Source organism: Juglans regia, chromosome 6 (assembly GCF_001411555.2).
Source record: "Juglans regia cultivar Chandler chromosome 6, Walnut 2.0, whole genome shotgun sequence".
NCBI lineage: Eukaryota > Viridiplantae > Streptophyta > Magnoliopsida > Fagales > Juglandaceae > Juglans > Juglans regia.
The window spans coordinates 10,909,974-10,926,854 of record NC_049906.1 but is presented as its reverse complement, the minus strand read 5'-3'; the positions used below and the strand labels follow the sequence as shown (position 1 = coordinate 10,926,854).

Genomic DNA, 16,881 nt, shown 5'->3' with positions numbered 1-16,881 from the left:
TTTGCTTTGTCTGAGATGAATCCATCCAAAGCACTTGGTCCTGATAGGATGTCCCCGGCTTTCTTTCAAAAATTTTGGCACGTGGTGGACAATTCTGTCATTGAGGCTGTTTTACAGGCTTTGAATTCAGGTGATTTTCCTCAATCATTAAATCATACTTTTATCATGCTCATTCCAAAGAAGAAAAATCCTGTTGTGGTCTTTGGTTATAGGCCCATTAGTCTTTGTAATGTGGCTTATAAATTGATCTCTAAAGTTATTTCCAATAGATTGAAATCTGTTTTGCCTAGTATTATTGGTGAAAGTCAAAGTGCTTTTGTTCTGGGTCGTTTAATTACAGATAATGTGCTTATTACTTATGAGTTGGTCCATTTTTTAAAACACAAAAAGAAGGGGAAAAAAGGGTTCATGTCTTTGAAGCTGGATATGAATAAAGCTTATGATAGAGTTGAGTGGAATTTTATTAAAAAGGTGATGGAAGTGATGGGGTTTCAGCCATGTTTTGTTTCTTTGGTGATGTTATGTGTTCAAACAGTTTCATTTTCTATTTTGGTTAATGGGGAGCCGAAAGGACCAATTATTCCTAGTAGGGGCTTGCGACAAGGGGACCCTTTGACCCCTTATCTTTTTCTTCTCTGTACCGAAGGGCTCACTTCTTTGTTGAATGCAGCAGGTATAAGGAGGGATATCTCTGGGATTAAAATATGTAGGGGTGCCCCCAATATTAATCATTTGCTTTTCGCAGATGATAGTGTCATCTTTTGTAAGGCTGAAGTTGAGGAGAATAGGAGAGTTCAAGCTGTCCTATCAGTTTATGAGAGTGTGTCAAGGCAGAAAATTAATAAGGAGAAAACAGCCATGGTTTTTAGTAGTAACGTGAGTCGGGATGAAAGGGAAGAGATTCAGTTGCTATGGGGTAATGGTGAGATTCAGCAGTATGAGAAATATCTTGGGTAGCCTCCTATTGTTCGTCGATCAAAAACAAGGGCCTTTCAATCTATTAAGTAGCGGGTATGGCAGAAATTGCAAAGTTGGAAGGAAAAACTGTTATCTCAAGGAGGTAAGGAGATCTTACTTAAAGCTGTGGCCTTATCCATTCCCACTTATTCTATGAGTTGTTTCCTCTTACCCACAAATTTCTCTTTAGAGTTGGAAGGTTTAATGTCTAATTTTTGGTGGGGCCAAAAGAAAGAAGAAAAAAGGATTCAGGTTATATAGTTGGAACAATATGTGCGAGGGGAAGTGTAAAGGAGGTATGGGGTTTAAGAAGCTTAGATTGTTTAACCTTGCTCTTATTGCAAAGCAAGGTTGGCGGTTGATGCAAAATGAGGAATCTGGGCTTTATTAGATTTTCAAAGCTAGATATTTTTCTAAGCCAAATTTTATGGAGTCTAGCTTGGGCAACTGCCCATCTTATACCTGGCGGGGTGTTTTGGAGGCAAAGAAATGGTTGAGGGAGGGATGTAGATGGCGGATTGGAGATGGTAAGAATGCACATTTATGGACAGATCATTGGCTTCCAGGGCATAAGAACTTGGCTCAAGAGTTGGGGTTACAGATGCAAGATAGAGAAGCTGTTGTAGCTTCTGTGATCGATGAGGAAACAAGGGGGTGGAACTTTCCAAAATTTAGAACTCTCTTCAATCCAATGGTTGTGGCAGAAATCAACAAAATTCTGATCTTTCCTGAAGGTACTCCTGATAAATTGATATGGAATCAGGAAAGAAATGGATAGTTTTCAGTGAAGAGTTGTTACAAGCTTATTTTGGCACAAATGGGATCAAATACAGCAGTCATCTTCGATGGGGAGACAGCAGAAGTTATGGAAATCTTTATGGAGGATGAAATCCCCAAACAAAATTAAAGTCTTTGCTTGGTGTGTATGCAAAGATAGTTTACCTTCTAAGGATAAACTGCCAAGGAAAAAAATGATTACAGTAGCTACTTGTAGTTTCTATCAGCATCCACTGGAGGATCTGGTACATGCAGTGTTCAGTTGTTCTCATCTTCGGGACTTATGGTTACAGTTTTTCCCTTCTTTAATAAATCTTATGTCTCTTCATGTTACTGACTTGGTGTTACAGTTTGTGGAGGGGTTAGAATCTAGTAATTTGGCGCAATTTTTTTGTCTTGCTTGGGGGTTTTGGTATCGCAGAAACAAGCTTGAATTTGAAAAAATCTGATTAAGTCCAAGGCATGTCACGAATCATTCTTTGGGTCTCTTGCATAGTTACAAAGTTGTTGCTGTTAGTTCCAAGATGCAGATAAAGGACCAGTTCAGTTGGAGGCCTCCTCCTCAGGGAGTACTCAAGCTAAATACAGATGGTGCAATGTTTTCCAATCTACAACAGGCTGGTATTGGTGTCAGTTTAAGGGATGCATCTGGGATGGTGGTAATGGCAGCCTCTAAACATGAACTAGAGTTGGAAGAACCAGAGGCCATTGAACTGTTGGCAGTTTTCAGAGGCATGCAGTTTTGTTCTTCTATGGGCATTGCACAAATTGAAATAGAATCGGATTGTTTGTTGATGATTCAGTCATTGCAGAAGGAGGATATGTTGGATTCCATGCTTGGAAATTTGTTTTCTGAAATTAAAAGACTATGCAGTTGTTCTGAGAGTATTTCTTTTAAACATATTTATAGAGAGGGTAATAGGGCTGCTCATGAGCTAGCTCATTATGCTTGGAGAGTTGATGATTTTGAAATGTGGTGGGATAGTATTCTAGATTTCCTTTCTCAAACCTTATGGTTTGATAAATGTCTGTAATATTTTTTATCTCAATGATGGAGTTGGTATTTATCAAAAAAAAAAAAAAAACACTATTTTAAAACTTATTTTTAAATAACCAATAAAATCATGCCGGTCCATTAAAAACATGCCAAAAAAAAATAATAATAATGTGCGCTTAGAGAAAATAACATGCACCTTGCGTTATTATCAACAAAGTAAAATAGTGCTTTAGTTTTTATATAGTCGTTGATAATTTCAACTTTTATGATAATTGTAGCTTATGTGTTCCCATGCGCACGCATTTATATATAATTTAACTGAAGACCTTTCAAAGGTTTCTATAATAATGATAATCTTAAGGTTATCTAACACGCATAAGAAACGTCATACTTTTCCAACAATTGCTCGTGAAAGAGATTGACATGTCAATTAAGTTACTAATTCTAGGAGAACAATTCCAATTTGCATATATTATATGGTTACACATAGTTTAGTGCAAAGAGCTAGTATCCCTTACTCTTTTTTTATTTCCTATAGGATGGAGGGATCATTTTAATAGAGACCTTAACCCTAAAGATCTTTATGGAACCTTTTTCAACTTCAGGATCAGTTTAGAAAAAGATCAAATTCGAAGGACATGTACGATAAATTTTCCAAAAAAGAAATTACTATACTTTAATTATGAAATTGTGGTAGAACATCCCTTAATATGCTTAAGAAAGTTACATACTTTGACAAGCGAACACGCCAAAATAAAAAAATAAAAAAACAAGAACAAGCGAACATGCCAAAGCATTTCAAAATATATATCCTTGTGCATGAAGATCATTACGAAACTCCTTGACAATATTGTACCAATTTAACATATACTCAAATGATCATGCATATGCTGAGGAAGGAAGGCGTGGGGTGAGATGGACTTCAAGTGGGGTGGCTTTTAGGGATGTAAGTCCGACTCTCTCAGTCATGTCTACTGGTTCATCTGCTGGTACTGTCGTAATCTCAAAGGCATGCAAGAAGTTAGCAAGTGTGAGTTGCATAACATGTAGTGCAAATGAGATTCCTGGACAAAATCTCCTCCCGCTGCCAAATGGTATGAACTCAAAATGCTGGCCCTTAAAGTCAACATCTTTGTGGGTTGTAAGGAATCTTTCTGGGCGAAATTCTGTTGGATCTGCCCACACTTGTGGATCTCTATGAATCTTTGATAGATTAACAAGAAGACGGGTGCCCGTTGGGATGTGGTAACCAGCCAAAGTACAATCCTCAAGAGACTCGTGCGGTAGAGAAAGTGGCGCAGCGGGATATAAACGCATTGTTTCTTTGATGACAGCTTGAAGATAGACTAAGTTTTTCACGTCTGATTCCATCACTAACCTATCTCTACCAATCTGGAGGTCTAATTCTTGTTGGGCTTTCTTAAGAGCCTCTCGATTATTAAGAAGTAGAGAGAGCGCCCATGTCATTGTCACCGTCGTTGTATCTGTACCACCAAAGATGAGGCCCTGCAAAAGTCTCAGCATGTATGTATATGCTATTTATAATTTTACCATATTAAACTAAAGTAGAACTCAACGAAACTATTCCCCTCAAAAGATTAAAAAAGAGCAAAGCCTATAATAAATACTTGCAATTTCCTCTCGCTTCTGCGGTTTGGTTTATTTTGTTTTGTTTTGTATTTTTTTCTTCAAGTTTTTGATGAGTGCTCTCTTCAAGCCTGGGCTTATATTTTGTGTTTAAAAGAGAAACAATTTTTTTTTTTTAATATCGAAATGATTTATTTTTTGTGGACGAGTATTAGTAATATTAGATATAATCTTAGGGAATGCAATTTCCATATATTCATTTTGAAAAATAATGGGTCACCAATAATTTTTTTTTTTCCATATCGGACCTAGCCAAATTTATCCATTTTGCTTTGAAATTAATGGAGTACTGCGCGAGAGTTAGAAATCCTAGATTTGCTTTGGTGGACCGCTAGCATATATTTGGGCAGATTTTAGGAACAAGACGGATGTTTTCAAAACCCTAGCCCAAGCTGGCACGGAAATCTACTATTTTCTTTTTGCAAACAAGAACCAACAAATTCATTGAAAATTTGGGGAGGTTACCATAACAAGAGAGCTGGATTCTTTTTTATGTGAAAAAATTCCCTGATTGTATGTTAAACTCCAGTTGATAATTTAATGAAGTAAAAAGAAGGATAATTGTGATCAGTCAACTTCAATAAATATAAAGCAAAGCAATCTTAGTACTCTACATCAGCTTAAATAGGGTTATCAAAAGCATACCAGACAAGTAGCCTTGGTGATTGTATCAGCATCATAATTAGAAATCTCCTCACTGTCAACGACAATAGACAACATCACATCCATAAAGTCTTGATGTCCTTTCTTTATCTCCCCAGAAATTCTTCTTTGCTTGTGTTCTTCTAGCCATCCTTCGACCTCATGATCTATTTTTTTTGCTGTTTTCTTCATTTCCTTCTCGTACCCACCCAAGTCCAACCATCTTAGATATGGAAGTACATCTGACGCTACAAATGCCCCACTCAACACAACAAAATCTCTCATCGCATTTCGAAATTGATCATTTCCTTCATCCTCATCCTTGGTTACAGCCCAAGCAAATCGCTTCTTTATAACCATCATAAACACAACGTTTAGGGTTACATAGCCGAACCATCTTCTCATCTCCACTAATGCGTTGTTGTTCTTGGTCGACAACTCGTAGATCTCTTTGATGGCCGTATTTACCTCTGACTCTCGGATATGTTTGAACATCTCGATACGGTGATTTGAGAGGAGCTCAAGAGTGGCTATTCTTCGAACATGACGCCAATAGGAACCATATGGTCCCAGACCAAACATGGCATAGTTGTAACCCATGAGTTCTGTCGCCAAAGCTTTTGGACGGTTGGCAAAGACTTTATCGTTGGTAGTGAAACACTCTTTAGCTATCTTTGAACTGCTTACTACTATAGCTCTATGCATGCCCAAGTTGATACTGAAGATTGGTCCGTTCTTGTCAACCATGTCACCTAGGGTTATATGGGCAGGTTGCGTCCCTCCTAATAGGTGGAGGTGGCCAATTATAGGCCATGCACCACCTGCTTTTGGTGGGAGTATCTTTTGAGGGGCAGCCTTTTGGGTTCTCCTCCATATCCAAAATAGAAATAAGAAAAAGAGAAATAGGGCAAGTATGCTAGCCATAAAAGCAGTGAGGGACAGGAACCCAAAGCGTAAATGATTTGGTTGTCGATGGGGGTTTATATAAGGGCATACTTCTTTCTGAGTCAATTTTGTAGGTCAAGGTTCGACAAACACCGTTTCCATAAAGCAAAAATCCGATAAAGTTTCAGATCTTGTTTGCTTCCTAGCAAATTCTCTATGATTCACAGTACATTGACGAAACGGAAAGCCATCCTATTACAAGAAAAACGACAATTTATAATGAATTATTTATAATAAAAATAATTATTTATGAGTAAAATAAATTTATTTTAATAAACAATAATCATTTTTATAAGAAATAATTTATCATAAATAAATAATTTTTTTATAGAATTTTGGATATGAATTAGCAATAAAAATATTCAAAAAGAAAACTGATCATAAGACAATCATAATTTAATAATTAAAACGTGCGATGAACGAGGAGCATTGTATGTGGCTGTGTATATAATCGACCCATGAAATAAATCGTATAAATTAAGAGTTATAATAATGAGACACGGTACTCGCGCGCTGGCGTCTATATCTAGTGGTCTATCTCCAAGTCCACTTCACGTACAGTCTCTTGTGAAGTCTTGATAGTGGAGTGTCATTTTCATCCTTAATCTCAATTGCGGGTAACTTCGTCGTCTTGTTGAGATAATATATAAATATATATATATATATATATATATATATCCCCAAGCCCTACGATACAGCCCTACGTACGATATATAATCTCTATCTGGCTTTTCCCATCATTTTTATGAAAATATTAGGCCAGCTGTCCTTGAATTGTAAAAGTATAGAAACAGAGCTCAAAATTCAATGAATGTGACAAAAGAAACTTGTCCTCTTGTCTTTAGAAAATTTTGCCTTCATCTACATTTTTTTAACCCGTGAATAAGATAAGATATGATATAAATAAATTATTTAATATTGTTATTTTATCATTACTTTTACTACAACAAATTTAATTTTTTTAGACAAAATTTTTTTGAGAGAATTGAAATTCGTCTCAAAAATTATTTTTAGAGACAAAATTGATGGTTTGTTTCAGAATTTCTCAAAAGTATGAGGGTCCTACATTCACGAGGGGACATACCACTAATGAGGTTAAGTGGAAAGAAAGATAAGGGATACTCTACTAGTTTGGTGAAGAAAATAATTGTGGAGGCTGAAAAGTGCAAATAGTCCAACATGTAGAAGAGCAAGCACCTTGCAGAACTCTTGACAGATACATCCCAACACGAGGTGGAGATGAGTGTCTCGCCTCACGGTCGGCATGCTAGAAAAGTCGCCAACCTTGAAGGCGAGACTGGTGGCTTTGATGAGACAAGAGCTACTCGCCAAAGGTCATCAACAATCTAAGAAATACAAGAGCAGAATGTGAGCTTTCTAGAACAACATGGAGAATGCTTAGAAGAGTAGCAATATAGTACACAAAAGCTCACACTCCACCTGAAGGGTCACTTCCAGAGTGGATCCGCATAAGGGGTCACAGCTCATGAAAAAGATTGATCAGGACTAGAATTTCACCTTGGGCAGCACTGATACCATTTTGAAAAGACAGCTGGGATCCTTAGGATGTGCATCGACTACCGATAACTGAATAAGGTGACCATAAAAAATAGGTATTCATTGCCAATAATACATGATTTTCATAATGATATTAATAAAGATTTATTTTAAGAGTAAATAATATTGGTGTAATGTTACTTTTACATTTTAGATATGATTTAGTCTATTTAAAAATAGTTATGATTTATTTTAAAATATTGTGGGATAATTATATTTTTCAGTATTAAACTTCATAAGTTGTTTTCATTAATACATAGGTCTGACTTTTAAAAGTTTTTGTCATAGTTATTAAATCAACAGCAATGATTTTAGAAAGTGACGATTTGATATTTTAAGTTTTGAGGATTTTAATAGGTTATTTTAGAAGCGTAGGATTGAATATCAAAATATGAGATTAATTGGAAATTTACGAGAATTATGTGATTATTTATAGGTGACGAGTAATTATTGTTCGACCTTTTGAGGAAAATTCAGAAAAAAGCTAAGAAGTACAGGTAAGCAAGGTTCCTATGCTAGATTTTGTATTAAATAAAATGAACTGAAGTCCTTTTTGAAAAATGTGCATGTTTTGTTATGAAAAGAATTTTGAAAACAACCTCAGATAATTGTTCTGCATTACTCATGAGATTCAGTTTAAGAAGAAAGTATTTTCTGTCATGACTGGTGTAGACATGAGCTTATTTTTGACATTCTGTTTCTAAAATTTGAAAATGAGAGCGAATATGAAATTTATGCATTAATTATGTTATGATATGATTTTGTTCTGTTCCAAAAATTTTTGTTCAGTACTCTGTTTGGATAAGACGTGATTTCTGAAAACCTTTGGCATGACTCTCTGATTCTGAATATGATTATGTTTCCATTCTGTTCAGTTACGGCCCTGCCACGGGTGATAATAGTGGCATACGGCCCAACCACGAGTTACAATAGTGGATACGGCCCAACCACGGGCTATAATAGTGGATACAGCCCAACCACGGGTAATAATAGTGGATAAGGCCCTGCCACGGGTTATAGTAGTGGTCTCTGTTTTGAGTGTACACCTTGGTGACAGACTGTTTTATGTTCTGCTTGGCTATCTGCAGATGCACAACCCTACCACGGGGGTTATACATGGCCTCTGTTCTGATATGATGTTCTAATGATGATGATGATCATTTATGCTATGCCAAATAATATTTTGAATGAAATTATTTCTAAATCTTCGCTCTGATATTTTGATAACATGTTTTGCTTCCGCACTCTGAAAATGAAAATATTTTGTTCTGCATTCTGATCTCTGTAAATACTCATGTTTATACACTGGTATATGTTCTCTGCTTACTGAGTTGTTGATAACTCACCCCTTATCTCCAAATATTTTTCTGATGATTTTTGAATAGACCAGCTAAGGATCAGAATTATGGAGCAGCGGTGAGATGATTAGTTAAGCATAGTGGATTACTCATAGAAGCTTTCTGAGAAGTGGCAGATTTTATTAAGAGACTTTGTAGTATTCTGATGACGTTATATTTTGGAGTCTATAAATATATTGATGAATTGTGAGTTTTAAGTTATAGGGAGTAACTCTTCGATCCCTGCGGGACCGGGGCGTTACAGTTGGTATCAGAGCCAGGTTTGAATTCTGCTTACTATAAACCTTGGAGGTTTAGATTTCTATGGGTTCATAGGATGTAAAAATTTCAGTATAGGAACTTGGGGACTATACGGACGATTATGTCTATATTTAATGTTTTAGATTTTGTAAGACTTTATGATTAAGTTTTGAGATTTTGATGTTTTGGGATTTTTAGGTCCAGACAAGCTAAATTTGTTGAATATAGGAGATAATATTTAAGGTTTAGATTTTGAAGTTTCGATTTTAAGATGTAAGACAGTTTAGAGCGATGTCGAGTTTACAATTATAGATGGTAGGAAGGATTATATGAGTTGGTTAAAGATATGTCTAGGAATGGTTAAAACAAGTTTAAGATTTCATTGATTTATTTATATTACTTGTTTTTAAATATTTTAGCGGGTATTTATATTTTGTTTTTAACATATTTTGTTTTCTTTCCCTAGAATGAGTTCAAAACTTTGGAGATTTGAGATTCTTCAGATTTTATGGACTGAATATTTGGATGTTTGAGGTTTAGAGATAGTACATACTTTAAGAATGATTTTGAGGAGATTTAAGGTCATATAATTCTGCGGGTTTCAAGATATGAGTTTTGATGATATCTAAGGTTTTAACACTTGCGGACCTATGGAATAAGATCCACGAAATCTGAGGTTTTAGATTTTGCATATTTTAAGGAAACAAATTTTTATGGCATTTGAGATTTTGGTAGGCGTATTCTGTGGACTATAAGAAATATTTCTGACAGGTTTTAAGGTTTAGATTTCAGGTTGAATTTGTGGAACGAGTTTTGATTAGGAACTGAAGATTTAGACTTGTGATATTGATGTATTAGAGTCTACATACATGTTGGGAGACTTTGCAAAGTCTAGCAAAAAAAAAAAAATGTATGGAATAGTTAAATGTGGAGGTTAGTTCTTTTTCGATGTATGTGTTTGAGATTCAATGTTTTAGGACTATAAGTTGTTACAGTGAGCAGCGGAAGCGTGGTTGTAATGATATAATAGTTTGAGAGTGTATTTCGTTATTTATTGAGGTTTTATATTTGGTGGAGATTTTGGAATTTATTAGTTGGTCTTTAATTGCATTATGGAGGTTTATATTCTAAATTTGATAAGGCAGTGTGTGTGAATGTGTATGGCTAAGGATAATATAGGAGAATACAATCGATAATATTGGAGAGTTAGGACTTGAAATATTAGGTTCGACAATTTTGGATTATTTATTAGGTGCAGCAATATAATTGACGTTTGGGGTAGACATGAGATGTTTGTAGTGGATAAATATTTAGGTTTTGCTTATGGTACTAGCAAATTTCGAGGACGAAATTTTTTTTGAGGGGAGAATGTACCACCCGGACCCAGAAGTTGTGTGGTTGAACTATAAAATTTTGTTTATTTATTTATTTATTTTTTGGTTTTTATGTTATGGATTTTTTTATTTTATTTGGAGATCTTAACCATTTGTTTAAATCTTATCTATGAGTAGTTTCTCACCCGCATGACTCTGTTCCTTTCGCATACACGTTACCTCCTTTTCTCTAGGGTTTCTCCATCGCCAATAAACACATTTCTATACTTGCACACCTGCATGTTTGTTTGCAAAGCCTTTCGCTGCCGCATAAACTCCCACGGCAGTCTCCACCCACTCACGCACAGAAGCTCCATCCGCAAACCATCGTCCGTTTCGATCGCGTCCCTCTTTCCATCATCGTCCAGCGTTACACGTCGCGTGAAGCCCAGCAGCCGCAACCTTCACCACGTATCGAGAGTCACTCCACGGAGGATACTCAGTCGCCCCCACTGTGCGCTTATGCAGTGCACCACTCTCGTCCAGCAGAGGAAGATCATCACCACGGGTAGCACCAACTGAGAAGCCGAGCCCTCGAATCGCACGGCTAGAGACTCACCAAGCACGGCCAAAAACCAGTCTGCACTTTCACGGTTTTACCCAACCATCACAGAAACTGCAGCTTCTCAAGGAGGTCAAGCCACTGCATGCTCCTCCACAACGCTGCCATAAGCCACCATCATGACCCAGCCGTGAACCCACGTCGGAGAACACCACCATCAAACACGCTGAATGACCTCTGTTTTTGCATCTCAAAACAGGGCATTTTTTCTTGTTTCGGTGCCACCAGCCTCGACGAAGGGAAGCCCGGCGACGCCGACACCCCAACCTTTCCGTGACCTGCTGCTGCCCAACCATCTTGTTGCTGCCGCATCGCTGCCCTCTCGGTGAGTATTCCGTGTGTTTTCTCTCCATCTCTGTTCCTATCTCGCACATCTCTCTCCGTCTCTCTCTCGCTCACGACTCCCTCTCATTCACTCGTGCGCAGCCCAGCTAGACGGAGTCTCCTCCGCACTGCCGTTCTTCTGTCGTGCCACCTCAATCCCTCCAGCCAGCCCAGTCGCTCCTCACCCCTCTGCGTGTGCCTCGATTTCCCTTGGGTAAGTTGCTGTCTCCACATACTGGGTGTTAATCCCGTACGTGTTCGCCTAGTTATTATACGTACTAAGTATATATGATATTTATGAATAGTTTTAACCTTATATATATATATATATATATATATATATATATATGGAAAGTTCCTAGAGTTTTGTTTTCGGGTGAGAGGTTTATTTTTGGGGTTATGTTTAAATGGGTTATTTTTTTTAGTAAATGGTCTTGTTTAATTTTACTTAAGAAAATACATGATTTTCATAATGATATTAATAAAGATTTATTTTAAGAGTAAATAATATTGGTGTAATGTTACTTTTACATTTTAGATATGTTTTAGTCTATTCAAAAATAGTTATGGTTTATTTTAAAATATTGTGGGATAATTATATTTTTCAGTATTAAACTTCACAAGTTGTTTTCATTAATACATAGGTCTGACTTTTAAAAGTTTTTGTCATAGTTATTAAATCAACAGAGATGATTTTAGAAAGTGACGATTTGAAATTTTAAGTTTTGAGGATTTTAATAGGTTATTTTAGAAGCGTAGGATTGAATATCGAAATATGAGATTAATTGGAAATTTACGAGAATTATGTGATTATTTATAGGTGACGAGTAATTATTTTTCGACCTTTTGAGGAAAATTCAGCAAAAAGCTAAGAAGTTCATGTAAGCGGGGTTCCTATGCTAGATTTTGCATTAAATAAAATGAACTGAGGTCCTTTTTGAAAAATGTGCATGTTTTGTTATGAAAAGAATTCTGAAAACAACCTCAGATAATTGTTCAGCATTACTAATGAGATTCTGTTTAAGAAGAAAGTATTTTCTGTCATGACTGGGGTAGACATGAGCTTATTTTTGACATTCTGTTTCTAAAATTTGAAAATGAGAGCGAATATGAAATTTATGCATTAATTATGTTGTGATATGATTTTGTTCTATTCCAAAAATTTTTGTTCAGTACTCTGTTTGGATAAGACGTGATTTCTGAAAACTTTTGGCATGACTCTCTGATTCTGAATTTGATTCTGTTTCTATTTTGTTCAGTTACGGCCCTGCCACGGGTGATAATAGTGGCATACGGCCCAACCACGGGTTACAATAATGGATACGGCCCAACCACGGGTTATAATAGTGGATACGGCCTAACCACGGATAATAATAGTGGATACGGCCCAACCACATGTTAAAATAATGGATACGGCCCAACCACGGGTAATAATAGTGGATAAGGCCCTGCCACGGGTTATAGTAGTGGTCTCTATTTTGAGTGTACACCTTGGTGACAAAGTGTTTTATGTTCTGCTTGGCTATCCGCAGATGCACAACCCAACCACGGTGGTTATACATAGCCTCTGTTCTGATATGATGTTCTGATATGATGTTCTGATGATGATGATGACCATTTATGCTATGCCAAAGAATATTTTGAATGAAATTATTTCTAAATCTTCGCTCTGATATTTTGAAAACATGTTTTGCTTCCGCACTCTGAAAATGAAAATATTTTGTTCTGCATTCTGATTTCTGTAAATGCTCATGTTTATACACTGGTATATGTTCTCTGCTTACTGAGTTGTTGATAACTCACCCCTTATCTCCAAATATTTTTCACATGATTTTTGAATAGACCAACTAAGGATCAGAATTATGGAGCAGCAGTGTGATGATTAGTTAAGTATAGTGGATTACTCATAGAAGATTTCTGAGAAGTAGCAGATTTTATTAAGAGACTTCGTAGTATTCTGATGACGTTATATTTTGGAGTCTATAAATATATTGATGAATTGTGAGTTTTAAGTTATAGGGAGTAAGTCTTCGATCCCTGCAGGACCGGGGCGTTACATGTTGACAGTTTTCAGAGGCATGCAATTTTTTTCTTCTATGGGCATTGCACAAATTGAAATAGAATCGGATTGTTTGTTGATGAGTCAGTCATTGCAGAAGGAGGATATGTTGGATTCCATGCTTGGAAATTTGTTTTTTGAAATTAAAAGACTATGCAGTTGTTTTGAGAGTATTTCTTTTAAACATGTTTATAGAGAGGGTAATAGGGCTGCTCATGAGCAAGCTGTTATGCATGGAGAGCTGATGATCTTGAAATGTGGTGGGATAGTATTCCAGATTTCCTTTCTCAAACTTTATGATTTGATAAATGTCTGTAATCTTTTTTATCTCAATGATGAAGTTGGTATTTATCAAAAAAAAAAAAAAACTATTTTACAACTCATTTTTAATTAACCAATAAAATCATGCCAGTTCATTAAAAACATGCCAAAAAAAATAATAATAATGTGCACTTGGAGAAAATAACATGCACCTTGCGTTATTATCAAGAAAGTAAAATAGTGGTTTAGTTTTATATAGTCGTTGGTAATTTCAACTTTTATGATAATTGTAGCTTATGTGTTCCCATGCGCGCGCATTTATAATTTAACTAAAGACCTTTCAAAGGTTTTTATAATAATAATAATCTTAAGGTTATCTAACACGCATAAGAAACGACGTCATACTTTTCCAACAATTGCTCGTGAAAGAGATTGACATGTCAATTAAGTTACTAATTCTAGGAGAACAATTCCAATTTGCATATATTATATGGTTACACATAGTTTAGTGCAAAGAGCTAGTATCCCTTACTCTTTTTTTATTTCCTATAGGATGGAGGGATCATTTTAATAGAGACCTTAACCCTAAAGATATTTATGGAACCTTTTTCAACTTCAGGATCAGTTTGGAAAAATATCAAATTCGAAGGACATGTACGATAAATTTTCCAAAAAAGAAATTACTATAGTTTAATTATGAAATTGTGGTACAAGATCCCTTAATATGCTTAAGATAGTTACGTACTTTTACTAGCAAACACGCCAAAATAAAAATAAAAACAAGAACAAGCGAACATGCCAAAGCATTTCTAAATATATATCCTTGTGCATGAAGATCATTACGAAACTCCTTGACAATATTGTACCAATTTAACATATACTCAAATGATCATGCATATGCCGAGGAAGGAAGGCGTGGCGTGAGATGGACTTCAAGTGGGGTAGCTTTCGGGGATGTAAGTCCGGCTCTCTCAGTCATGTCTACTAGTTCATCTGTTGGTACTGTCGTAATCTCAAAGGCATGCAAGAAGTTAGCAAGTGTGAGTTGCATAACATGTAGTGCAAATGAGATTCCTGGACAAAATCTCCTCCCGCTGCCAAATGGTATGAACTCAAAATGCTGGCCCTTAAAGTCAACATCTTTGTGGGTTGTAAGGAATCTTTCTGGGCGAAATTCTGTTGGATCTGCCCACACTTGTGGATCTCTATGAATCTTTGATAGATTAACAATAAGATGGGTGCCCGTTGGGATGTGGTAACCAGCCAAAGTACAATCCTCAAGAGACTCGTGCGGCAGAGAAAGTGGCGGAGCAGGATATAAACGCATTGTTTCTTTGATGACAGCTTGAAGATAGACTAGGTTTTTGACGTCTGATTCCATCACTAACCTATCTCTACCAATCTGGAGGTCTAATTCTTGTTGGGCTTTCTTAAGAGCCTCTCGGTTATTAAGAAGTAGAGAGAGCGCCCATGTCATTGTCACCGTCGATGTACCTGTACCGCCAAAGATGAGGCCCTGCAAAAGTATGTATATGCTATTTATAATTTTACCATATTAAACTAAAATAGAACTCAACGAAACTATTCCCCTCAAAAGATTAAAAAAGAGCAATGCCTATTATAAATACTTGCAATTTCCTCTCGCTTCTGTGGTTTGGTTTATTTTTATTTTTTTATTTTATTTTTGTATTTTTTTCTTCAAGTTTTTTATGAGTGCTCTCTTCAAGCCTAGGCTTATTTTGTGTTTAAAAGAGAAACGGATTTTTTTTTTAAAATTGAAATGATTTATTTTTTGTAGACGAGGATTAGTAATATTAGATGGATTTATTTTTTTCTTCAATTTCCGTACATTCATTTTAAAAAGCAGTGAGAGCAACTATTAAAAAGTGAGTTTTTTTCATGTTTTAAATGGAGTGCGCAAGAGTTTTAAATCCTATAATTGTACAAAACATTTCCTTTGGGTGGACTGCTAGCATATATTTGGGCAGACTTTAGGAACAATTAGACGAATGTTTCAAAAACCCTTGCCCAAGGTGGCCCGTAAATCTGCTATTTTCTTTTTGCAAACAAGAACCAACAAATTTGCTGAAAATTTGGGGAGGTTACCCTTTGTAGTTTCCATAACAAGAGAGCTGGATTCTTTCTGAATATGTGAAAAAATTTGCTTATTGTATGTTAAACTCTAGTGGATACTTTAAAGAAGAAGTAAAAAGAATGATACTTGTGATTAGTCTACTTCAATAAATATAAAGCAAAGCAATCTTAGTACTACATCGATCAGCTTAAATAGGATTATCAAAAGCATACCAGACAAGTAGCCTTGGTGATTGTATCAACATCATAACTTGAAATCTCCTCACTGTCAACGACAGTAGACAACATCACATCCATAAAGTCTTGATGTCGCTCCTTTACCCCCCCAGAAATTTTTCTTTGCTTGTGTTCTTCTAGCAATCCTTCAAGCTCACGATCTAATTTTTTTGTTGTTTTCTTCATTGCCTTCTCGTACCCACCCAAGTCCAACCATCTTAGATACGGAAGTACATCTGATGCTACAAATATCCCACTCAGCACAAAGAAATCTCTTATCGTGTTTCGAAATTGATCATTTCCTTCATTGTCATCCTTGGTAGCAGCCCAAGAAAATCGCTTCTCTATAACCATCATTAACACAACATTTAGTGTTACATAGCCGAACCATATTCTCATCTCCACTAATTCGTTGTTGTTCTTGGCCGACAACTCGTAGATCTCTTTTATGGCCATGTTTACCTCTGACTCTCGGATGTGTTTGAACATCTCGATACGGTGATATATTTGAGAGGAGCTCAAGAATGGCTATTCTTCGAACATGACGCCAATAGGAACCATTTGGGCTGAAAACGAACATGGCATAGTTGTAACCCATGAGTTCTGCTGCCAAAGCTTTTGGACGGTTGGCAAAGACTTTATCGTTTGTAGTGAAACACTCTTTAGCTATCTTTGAATTGCTTACTTCTTTTTGAGTCCTTCGTGTAGGTCAAGGTTCGACAAACTGTTAGACCCACAAACACTGTTTCCATAAAGCAAAAATCCGATGAAGTTTCAGATCTTGTTTGCTTCCTAGCAAATTCTCTATGATTCACAGTACATTGACGAAACGGAAAGCCATCCTATTACAAGAAAAACCGACAGTTTATAAT

The 16,881-nt window shown here is 36.2% G+C and overlaps 2 protein-coding genes across 2 annotated transcripts; both read right to left on the bottom strand.

Annotated features, from left to right (window-relative positions):
* Positions 1 to 3,381: 3,381 nt before the first annotated feature.
* On the bottom strand, positions 3,382 to 6,124 carry LOC108988605 (cytochrome P450 CYP82D47-like). The gene is made up of 2 exons (XM_018961916.2): positions 5,024 to 6,124; positions 3,382 to 4,237 (listed from the first exon to the last, which is right to left on the bottom strand). The coding sequence occupies exons 1-2, from the start codon at positions 5,942 to 5,944 to the stop codon at positions 3,611 to 3,613; spliced, it is 1,548 nt and encodes a 515-aa protein (XP_018817461.1). The 5' UTR covers positions 5,945 to 6,124; the 3' UTR covers positions 3,382 to 3,610.
* Positions 6,125 to 14,363: 8,239 nt separating this feature from the next.
* Positions 14,364 to 16,881, bottom strand: LOC108988604 (cytochrome P450 82A3-like). The gene is made up of 2 exons (XM_035690845.1): positions 16,007 to 16,881; positions 14,364 to 15,215 (listed from the first exon to the last, which is right to left on the bottom strand). The coding sequence occupies exons 1-2, from the start codon at positions 16,496 to 16,498 to the stop codon at positions 14,589 to 14,591; spliced, it is 1,119 nt and encodes a 372-aa protein (XP_035546738.1). The 5' UTR covers positions 16,499 to 16,881; the 3' UTR covers positions 14,364 to 14,588.

Excerpts from the sequence above, each read along its gene's own strand:
- LOC108988605 (XM_018961916.2), bottom strand. The coding sequence starts at position 5,944 with ATGGCTAGCATACTTGCCCTATTTCTCTTTTTCTTATTTCTATTTTGG. Across the intron at positions 4,238-5,023 it reads TCACCAAGGCTACTTGTCTG|GGCCTCATCTTTGGTGGTAC; the intron begins GTATGCTTTTGA and ends AGACTTTTGCAG.
- LOC108988604 (XM_035690845.1), bottom strand. The coding sequence starts at position 16,498 with ATGTTCAAACACATCCGAGAGTCAGAGGTAAACATGGCCATAAAAGAG. Across the intron at positions 15,216-16,006 it reads TCACCAAGGCTACTTGTCTG|GGCCTCATCTTTGGCGGTAC; the intron begins GTATGCTTTTGA and ends ATACTTTTGCAG.